The sequence below is a fragment of the Kogia breviceps genome, chromosome 6, assembly GCF_026419965.1.
Source record: "Kogia breviceps isolate mKogBre1 chromosome 6, mKogBre1 haplotype 1, whole genome shotgun sequence".
Lineage (NCBI taxonomy): Eukaryota > Metazoa > Chordata > Mammalia > Artiodactyla > Physeteridae > Kogia > Kogia breviceps.
The window spans coordinates 120303494-120314403 of record NC_081315.1 but is presented as its reverse complement, the minus strand read 5'-3'; the positions used below and the strand labels follow the sequence as shown (position 1 = coordinate 120314403).

The 10910-nt window shown below is 39.1% G+C and overlaps 1 protein-coding gene across 1 annotated transcript in view; it reads left to right on the top strand.

The window, feature by feature from the left end:
• Positions 1-14: 14 nt before the first annotated feature.
• The window catches only part of ZGRF1 (zinc finger GRF-type containing 1), a 73252-nt gene continuing 62356 nt past the window's right edge, over positions 15-10910 (top strand). The window contains exons 1-4 of the mRNA XM_067036493.1: positions 15-258; positions 2155-2324; positions 3379-3468; positions 5146-5226. Coding sequence (XP_066892594.1) covers positions 3448-3468; positions 5146-5226 — 102 coding nt within the window. The 5' untranslated portion in view covers positions 15-258; positions 2155-2324; positions 3379-3447. The remainder of the gene's footprint in view (positions 259-2154; positions 2325-3378; positions 3469-5145; positions 5227-10910) is intronic.

Genomic DNA, 10910 nt, shown 5'->3' with positions numbered 1-10910 from the left:
GATCTGGTGTGGTCGCTACTGGATGACGTCACGGCCTTTCGCGGGAGACGTTCGAAAATGGATTTTGTGCGATAGATGTGTGAAGTGAGCTGTTTCACGGAGTTTCCGAGGAGTAAGGAGGGTTAAGCTGGAGTTTTGTGCGAGAGGTGGTGTCACTGATTTTGGCGCGACTGGACGAAGGAATTTGCTCCGCCAGAAGCGGACCGGTGAGGAAGCCGTGTGGAAACAGGATTGGATCACAGGGTTCTCGGACGACTTGTAAGAATTGGTGTCTCCTCTTCACCGCCTTTCCCAGCCCTTGTTTTGCAGTTCCCACATACGTGTGAGAGCCAGAGATGGTTTTGCTCTTTGTTTTTAGGACTGACAAAGGGTTAATTCTCCACTGTCATTTGGTTACACAGAATGATGGTAATTAAACTTTGTCAAATGAAATGTGAGCTTCTTTTGGTTGTCTGGACTGGATGCTTTCTTAAAAAGCTATCGGGTTCGTGACTCTTAAACTTTTAAATCTGTGAATCATTTAGGGATTCGGAAGATCCTGCTTGTTCCAAAACAAAAGGACCAGAAACATCTCGTCGTGCTTGACAGAAAACATCTCATATTTTAGTGGTAACACAGAATTTATACATAAATCTATAAAGCAGCACAATAATGTATGTGTGAAGATATGTATGTATTTCTGTACTTAAGTATCACAGAACGTCTAGGGTCTCCATACCAAAAACTTATTTGCACATTAAGCTTTCACCCACTAGAGGTTGGTCAACACTTGATTTGTTTTAGAGATATGGATAGATGAATACTTTCAGAAGGCTTTTTATCTTTGCACCTCACTGAAATATATAATGCTTTCGCTAAAAACGTTTTTCCTGTTTAATGGTAAGAAAGGGGTGTTGACTCACCTTTGAATGTGGGAATTAGGGCTTCTTCTAAATATTTTAAGATCCAGTTAGCCTTTTTTTTTTTTTTCATTGTCTAGTCCTATAAACTAACTTACCACATATGTGAGTTTGGATCTCCTCAGTTCCTTTTAAATTTTAAACAAGTAATAGTTCTAATTTAGGAAAACAATGGGAAATTTTATTTTGCAATTTGTAAATAGCATATAAGCAATCCTAAATTAGTAAATACTGGATTTCTAATATGTAAATTGTGATGGTAATAACTACTTTTCAGGATTATGAGGCTGATAAATATTATATGTAAAGTATCTAGTCCCATTCCTGCCTGATACAGTTGGCGTTCAACAAATAGTCACATAATGTAGTTTTTGTGAATATGAGCACCAGAATTTAGCCTACTTAGTTTTGAATTCTGAATCTGCCATTTATTTACTTCATGATCTTAGGCAAATTACATACCTATTTTCCTTTTTTGTAAAATGAATATAAAAAATAATATCTATACCATAAGGTGTGAACATTTAAAGCATTTTAACAGTGTCTAGCATATAATTGCACTGAGTAAATAATAGCTGTTATTAAAGGGACCTAATGTTAACAACTGCCACATGCCAAGCATTGTTTTGACACCATGTCGTCTTACCTACATATATAGAATGTCTAACCCATTCAGTGGCTAGAAGCAAGTTGCTATAAAAGTAGCAGTGAATGATGTGTTTCTCTGGACCTCTCTGTTATCTTCTTGGATTTCATTGGGCATCTAGCAATCCCGTGGGCCGCAGGGGAGGGATATTGGATATGGGAGTTATATTTCTGAAACGCAGTGCCTCTGTAGGTCTGGGTTCTGTCCTGTGCACTGTGTTGTGGGGCAAGTATTCACAACTCATTTGCGTACCCCTTGCCACATCCTTTCTCCATTTGGCAGCCAGAGCAATCTTTGTTAAAACCCAAGTCACATTATGTAATCTTATTCTTAAAATCCTGTCTTGGCCTCCTACTGTCTTTACAGAAAGTCCAAACAACTTAGCATAAAATAGAAGGCCCCTTGAATCCTGTTATTGTTCACTTTTTCGATGTTATTTCTCACAACTCACTATCTTACACTTGATTGTACTAGAGTTCCTTGATTATGTGTTGCTGTGTCTTCCACAGGATTTTGGACATGTTGATTCCTATTTGGAAATAGCTTCCCTGGCATTTTTCCTTGGTTAATGATTATTTCAGTTTACAGCTTAGATATTATGTCTTTCAGGAAACCTTGTTTGATGCCTTAGACCGAGTTGGGTGCCCCTCCTGTGCTTATTCCTGCCACATTTGATTGTAATTACCGTTTATTACCCTGCTATACTGAAAATTCCTTGAGACTAGGAATAGTATTTTGTTCAATTTAGTATCTCGGCCTAGCACAATGTCTGGCACGCAGTAAGTACAAATATATGTCATTTATAAATAATATGTAGGTGGCCTGTTTTTATATATTTTTTATGTATATGGGATGAATTTAATCCAGAATTGCAAACTATAGCTTTATTGAATCCATCTAGGTTTCAAATTTGAGCATGTATCACTATCACCTGCAGGGCTTGTTAAATTACAGGCTATCCGGCCCCAACCCCAGACTTTATAATTTAATAGGTCAAGACCCAAGAATTTGAATTTCTAACTGGTTCCCAGGTGATGCTAATGATGTTGGCCCAGGGACCTAAGGCAGTGGTTAAAAATAATTTTCTTCGACATCTCTATTTACTTCTTCAATTCACCCTCTGATTTTAGATTTCTGAATTTGTCCACAGTAACAATTTTATCCAATAACGTAGGATAACTACAGTACTCACTGCAATGATATTGGAAAGGATTTTCCTTGGAGAAGTATTATAATGTATATTTGGTCTAAGATACTGTATTATATTGACTTTAAAATGTAAAATGAAAAATTTGAAATGCAAGAGGGCCATCTTGTGGTGATCGTAGAAATTCAGAAAATTTTAAAAATTGAAGCTTTTTCTATAAAGAATCAAGCTTGGGGGGAAGGGAAGAATCATATTTTCTGATACATATATTGGCAGCTGGAAAAATGTTTGCAGCCTACTAATTATTTTATATATTTTACTTGGTTTTCTCTTTACTTGGCAAATTCTTTTTCCACAATGTAGTGTCACTATTCTATCGTGTCCTCAGTGGCAGATAATTTGATTACACCTGTGGGGTTTTTTTTTTTTTTTTTTGCCATGCCACATGGCTTGTGGGATCTTAGTTCCCTGACCAGGGATTGAACCCGGGCCCTCATCAGTGAAAGCGTGGAGTCCTAACCACTGAAGCATCAGGGAATTCCCTATACCTGTGTTTGCCTTGACAGTTACATAGTCTCAGGACGCTTAGATGCCTCTCTCTGGTCAAGAGTTTGTGGGGGAAAAATTGTATTTGATACTTACTCTGTTCATCAGGGTTGAATATTCTTTGTCATTTTTCATTTTAGGTGATATAAATTGTTGAATGACCACTGATTATTTTTTGGACCTGACTATATATAATTTCAGAAGAAACAATGGAAAGCCAAGAGTTTATTGTAAGTCTTATCAATTTTCACTATTTCCTTTTTTCTTCCTTCTTTCCATGTTTCACAAATGTCTTGCCAGATTCAGCACAAAAACCTAAAATAAATTAAAAAAATAAAAAACAAACCCAAACCTAAAAGAAGGACATTCAGTTAAATTTGAATTTCAGATAAACAGTGAATAATTTTTTTAGTATAAGTATGTATGTCCCAAATATTGCCCTATATTGTGTCTGGAAATCCTACACATTGGTTATACAAAGTCCTTTGGAACAAATTCTTTGGAAGTTTGGGACCAGGAAATAATTTCTTTCTCTTGAAGGACTGGCATGCCTCTTCAAGATTAGTGGTTCATAACCTGTTTGGTCTCAGGACACTCTTAAAAAATTAATTAATTAATTAATTAATTTTGGGCTGTGTTGGGTCTTCATTTCTGTTCGTGGGCTTTCTCCAGTTGTGGCGAGCGGGGGCCACTCTTCATCGCAGTGCGCGAGCCTCTCACTGTCATGGCCTCTCCGGTTGTGTAGCACAGGCTGCAGATGTGCAGGCTCAGTAGTTGTGGCTCATGGGCTTAGTTGCTCCGCGGCATGTGAGATCTTCCCAGACTAGGGCTCGAACCGGTGTCCCCTGCATTGGCAGGCAGATTCTTAACCACTGTGCCACCAAGGAAGCCCTCAGGACCCTTTTATACTCTTAAAAATTATTGAGGACCCCAAAGAATTTTTGATTATGGGGCTTATATCTATTGCTGTCTTTCATATTAGAAATTATAATGGAAATTTTTTAAATGTTTATTAATTCATTAAAAATAAGAAGCCCATTACATTTAACATAGATTACATTTTTAATGAAAAGCTTATGGTCCAAAAACAATAACAACAGAAACATATTGTAAAGAGTAGCAATGCTATGCATTTTTTGCAAATCCCTTTAATATTTGACTTAATAGAAGACTGCTAGCTTCTCAGTTCTGCTTCTGCATTCGTTCGGAAATTGAATCTTGCAATATTGCATATATATAAACTTGGGAGCTTCTACTAAGTACATGACCAAAGGAATGAGATTGAAATGCAAACAACATCATGAAAATAGTTTTGACTTCACAGACCCCTGACAAAATCTTGAGGGGGGCACCTCCAGGAGTCTCTGTACTCCTGGACTTTGAGAACTGTTCAATTTTTTCTATCCCACAAATGACTAGGAAGCTCAAAATAGTTTTTGTTGCTTAGTTAACTTTTCAGTTTCTTCCTTAGATTTTACCTCTCCTTTCTCCTCTCCCTTGCCTTTTTTTTTTGTGGTACACGGGTCTTTCTCCGCTGCTGCCTCTCCTGCTGCTGCTTCTCCCGCTGCGGAGCCCTCCGGACGCGCAGGCCCAGCGGCCGTTGCTCACGGGCCCAGCCACTCCGCGGCACGCGGGATCCTCCCGGACTAGGGCACGAACCCGCGTCCCCTGCATCGGCAGGCGGACTCTCAACCACTGCGCCACCAGGGAAGCCCCCCTCCCTTGCCTTTTGCTACCAGGTTTTTTTGTTGGTGGTGGTGTTTGTTGTTATTGTTATGATATCTGTGCTTTTATTTTGATAAAAGATGTCTTAAATATTTTATATAGGTAGGAGGGGTATAAAAATATATAACATTTAATACTTGCAAATAGAAACCATTTCTTTCCTTTGTACTTTTGGAAATAAGGTACTATATACTCATCAAAAGATGAAGAAGTCTAAAGTGTGGCAAGATGGAATTCTGAAGATTACTCACTTAGGAAACAAAGTAAGTGCAAAACAGTTGACTACGGAGTCTAAGAGTTGGGTTCTTGCCTTTTGATTGAATATTAAGAAAACTTTGTAGGGCTTCCCTGGTGGCGCAGTGGTTGAGAATCCGCCTGCTGATGCAGGGCACGTGGGTTCTTGCCCTGGTCCGGGAAGATCCCACATGCCGCGGAGCGGCTGCACCCGTGAGCCATGGCCGCTGAGCCTGCGCCTCCGGAGCCTGTGCTCTGCAACGGGAGAGGAGGCCACAGTGGTCAGAGGCCTGCGTAACGCAAAAAAAATAAAAGGAAACTGTAGATGATAAAATCTTAGATATGTCCATAAGCTGATGTGATATGAAAACAGAAGTTGTCAAATGATTCCCATACCACAGTGATTCATTTGTGCATTATAAAAGTTTAGTTAATACTATGAAACTTTTCAGGAATTTTGGCACACTTTTTTTTTTTTTTTTAATTTGTTTATTTATTTATGGCTGCATTGGGTCTTTGTTGCTGCGTGCAGGCTTTCTCTAATTGCATTGAGCGGGGCGGGGGGCGGGGGGGGGTCGGGCGGGGCTACTCTTCCCTGAAATGCGTGGGCTTCTTATTGCAGTGGCTTCTCTTGTTGTAGAGCATGGGCTCTAGGCGCACGGGCTTCAGTAGTTGTGGCACATGGACTCAGCAGTTGTGGCTCACGGGCTCTAGAGTGCACAGACTCAGTAGTTGTGGTACACAATCTTAGTTGCTCTGCGCCATGTGGGATCTTCCCGGACCAGGGCTTGAACCCATGTCCCCTGCATTGGCAGGCGGATTCTTCACCACTGTGCCACCAGGGAAGTCCCGGCACACTTTTTTCTTTGCAGGTAATAAGAGTTTAACTATACAGAAAAAACTACTATTAAAATATATTTCTAACACGATACTCACAGTGTAATGGTACATACAGAGTTGACATACCATTTTAGAAAAGCTGCCAATTTCTGAAATTATGTATAGAATTTTTCCAGTTTTGGATTTTCTTTGAATCTGTTATTTTATGATATGATCCTATCAGTCTTGAGAAAATTATTTACTAGGATAATCTTTGACCCTACTAGATATGGTGATACTTCCTTGGGTTTCTTTTCCCACCCTGATTATCTCCATCTGTCAAATTTTCATATTCTCCTCTTATCAGTCCTTGTGACCTTATTTAATACCCTTATCTCTTCCATTCTTCACAACACCTCTTCTTCATTTGACTTCTGTGACACCATGCTCTCCTGATGTTGCTTACTTCCCACTTCTGTGTATTTTCTGTGGGCTCATTCTCTTCCCATACTTAAAATTTTTACTCAGGACTCAGGCCTACATGCTCTTATATATAAATTATCTCTGTCTCTCTTTGTTGTTCTCTCTATGGAGAAAACAGATTTATTGTAAGGAATTGGCTTATGTGATCATGGAGGCTGACGAGTCCCACCATCTGTAGTTGGCAAGCTGGAGACCCAGGAGAACTAATAATGTGGTTTTAGTGTTTATGCCAACAGGCTTGAGACCCAGGAAGAGCCAGTATTTCAGTATGAGTCAGAAGGTAGGAAAAAACTGATGTCTCAGCTCAAAGACAGGCAGGAGGAGTTTTCTTTTATTGGCTGTTGTGTTCTATATAGGCCCTCCACTGATGGGATTAAGCCCATCCACAGAGTAATCTGCTGTAGTCATTTATTTTATTGAGATATATATATATATATATATATATATGTATGTGTGTATATATATATATATATATATATTTTATTTTATTTTATTTTTTATTTTATTTTATTTTTTGCTGTATGCGGGCCTCTCAACACTGCGGCCTCTCCCATTGCGGAGCACAGGCTCCGGACGCGCAGGCCCAGCAGCCATGGCCCATGGGCCCAGCTGGTCCACGGCATGCAGGATCCTCCCGGACCAGGGCACGAACCTGTATCCCCTGCATCGGCAGGCGGACTCCCAACCACTGCACTACCAGGGAAGCCCTGAGGTATATTTTTGACATGTAACATTATTTGTTTCAGGTGTACAACTTAATGATTTGATATTTGATGTTTATATACATTGCAGAATGATCATAATAAGTCTAGTTACCATCCATCAACATCCATAGTTAGGAAAATTCTTTTTCTTTTCCATGTGATGAGGGCTTTTAAGGTTTACTCTCAGCAACTTTCAAATATACAATACAGTGTTATTAACTATAGTCACCGTACTGTACATTATATCCCCATGACTTATTTATTTTGTAAGTGGATATTTGTATCTTTTGACCCCCTTCACCCATTTGGCCCATCACCCTGTTTTGATTTCTTTAAAAAAAACTTATCAAGTGCTTACCATGTACCAGGCATAATGCTTTAAATGTATCAACTTACTTAGTCTTTATAACTCCCCTATTATTTAGGTACTACTTTTATCTTTATTTTTTTGATGATGAAGCTGAGTCTCAGAGAGATGAAGCCCATAGATCTCACAGCTAGAAAGTGGAGGAGTCGTTTATTAATTTAGATTTTGTGGCTCCAGAACCCATGCCCTAGCCATTCTATTGTTTCTTTTAATATTACTAATTTAAAAGAAGAACTTTATTTTAGATGAGTTGATAACATATAGGACACGTTGACAAGATTGTGGCCTGAATGAAGCCAGCAGTTAAAGATCTCCATATTCTGTCCTTATTCTACATATTTATCACTCTGAAATTATCACTAAGAGAAAATTTTTAATGTAGAAAGAGTACTTATCATTTTTTAAATTAACATTTGATTTGTTAAAGCAGAAAAGTAGGAATTCCCTGGTGGTCTAGTGGTTAGGACTCTGCTCTTTCACTGCCGAGGGCCCAGGTTCCATCCCTGGTTGGGGAACTAAGATCCTGCAAGCTGTGTGGCGTGGCCAAAGAAAATAAAATAAAAAAGATGGTAGGGAAGGAAATGAGCACTATTCTTTAAAAACAATAACAAAAAACCAGAAAAGTAAAAGAAAAGCTAGTTTTGCCTTAAGCCTTCAGTTTCAGCTTACAGATCTTATTCAGTTTATAAACCTAGTTTAGTTTAGCTTTTTTTTTTTTTTTTTTTTTTTGTGTGTGTGTGTGTGTGTGGTAGGCGGGCCTCTCACTGTTGTGGTCTCTCCCTTTGCGGAGCACAGGCTCCGGACGCGCAGGCTCAGCGGCCATGGCTCACGGGCCCAGCCGCTCCGCGGCATGTGGGATCTTCCTGGACCAGGGCACGAACCCGCGTCCCCTGCATTGGCAGGCGGATTCTCAACCACTGCGCCACCAGGGAAGCCCTAGTTTAACTTTTAGTTGAGTCCTAGCTCAATATTTAGTCAACTTAAGTCAAACAGGCTAGATACTTTTTTTTTTTTTTTTTTTTTTTTTTTTTTTTGGTACGTGAGCCTCTCACTGTTGTGGCCTCTCCCGTTGCGGAGCACAGGCTCAGCGGCCATGGCTCATGGGCCCAGCCGCTCTGCGCATGTGGGATCTTCCCGGACCGGGGCACGAACCCGCGTTCCCTGCGTCAGCAGGTGGACTCTCAACCATTGCGCCACCAGGGAAGCCCAATACTTTTAAACTAATTAATCCATTCACTGTCCAATGCTGCTCTGTAAAACACTGGGTTTTTTTTTTTTTTTTTTTTGGTGTTCTTCCTATTCAGTTATGGCCAAGTCTTTAAAATCTTACATAGTTTGTGTTATGTTAAAAAGACATATGATTGGATTCTGCCTATCTTTCATGTCTTCTTTTGGTACAAAATCATAAGTATTAAGGTTATGCTAGTGGTATTGTCCAACTTTATTTTCATCTATAGCTTATATTTATTGAGTGTCCATTATATACCTCACACTGGTAGGTTACAGGAAAGCAAGATAAATACAAGATAGTCTCAGGGAGTTTTTCTATGATCCAGGAAAATTAACAATCTCATATCCTAACCCTTGTTCCCAAATCCAAGCTATTGCTTACAGTATTTTTCTTGCTAGTAATGCCTTTTCTCTATGTATTCAGATTCTTACTGTCAGGGTTATTCATTTTCCATTAACTGAGTTATCATTCAGTAAACATATATTGCTGCTGGGCAGTGGGAAAATTCAAATAAGACGTATGGAAGCAGTGTAGGAGGGCAGTTAATGTCAAGTAGACATTAGCCTGATCCTGCTCTTCACTTACTAGATGTGTAATCTTGATAAGTTATTTAGTCCCTCAAGGCGTATAGTGTCTTCTTTGTAAAATGGGGAAAATGATACTTCATAAAGTTTTCTTGAGGATTAAATAAGAAAACAAATAAACCTCTTAACGAAGTACCTGGCACATTTTAAGCATGCAATAAATAGTAACTGTTACAGTTTTTGTCTTCAAGGGAATTTTATCTAAGCGCCTAAGGATTAGAGTATATACAGAGATATGCTTAACGGTCTATGAAATTACAAATGAGAGACCTCAAAATTTGACTCTGGTTCAGAGAAGTCTTTCCAGATGAAGAGTATTTTTTTGAGTATTTGTTTTGTTTTGTAAACAAAATTGATAGGTCGGAAGTAGGGGAGCTGAAGATGGTGTCATTGCTGTAACGGTGTGGAGGTGTGCAACAGTGTGAAATATTTCTGGGGAACTATAAACAATTGGCTCTGGCTGGAATGAAGGTCCCGTGTGGGGAAACTGTAGAATACACAGCTAAAGAGGTAGGCAGGAGCCATATCATGAAGGACTTTGTGTGCTCAGCTTGAGGAGCCAGTGAAGAATTAGAAGCAGAATGACATAAGCATGTCTCTATTTTAGAAAGATCACTCTGGCAGCAATGTCTGACATACCTTTTAAGTTATGTAGGATGAAAGATTGGATTTAGGAAGACAGTTATAATAAAGAGGCTATAGAATAATGTAGATGAAAAGTGATGGGGGTCTGACCAAGGAGGCCTCAGCACTGACAATGGAGAGAAAGGATGATTAGAGAGAAATTGTGAAAATATTATAGAATCTTAAGGTCTTGGATATGGAAGGTGAAGAGTATCCAGAATGACTTTCAGGTTTCTGTATTATGATTATGGTATTGAGTGAGATAGGATATATGAAAAAGAAAAGCAAGTTTAGGGGGAACAATGAAGATTTTCAGTTTCATTTTGGACATACCGAATTTGCAGTGTCATGAAAACACGTAAGTAATTGGCGATAGGGACCTGGAACTCAGGAAGCAGTTTTGGGCTACTGATGTAGATTGGGAGTACTTGGCATTTAGATGATATTTGAAGCTCCTGGAGTGGATTCCTTCATTCATTTATTTAACAAATACTTTTTGAGCACCTGTTATGAGTTACACACTGTTCTAGCAGATGCAGCAGGTAACAAAACAGTTAAATCCCTGGCTTTGTGGAAATAACATGGAGGAGACAGACCAGTAAACTAAATGAAGATGTATGTCTAGTGAGTTAGGCAAACAACAAGTAGAGTGAGCAAGGGTAAGAATGAAGATAAAGGGGACTATGTAGGCCTTATTGGCTAACGTAGGGACTTTTGTCTTATTCTTTGGGAGCTGTGGAGACATTTGAGCAGAAGTGCGACATGATTTTTGTGAATAATGTGCTCAGGGATGGAGAATAGAATGTAAAGAGTAGAGAAGAAAAGGTAGGAGACCTTAGAAATACCAAAATTTTTAACTGCTTTATTGAGATACAATTCACATATTTTTCATTACACCCAT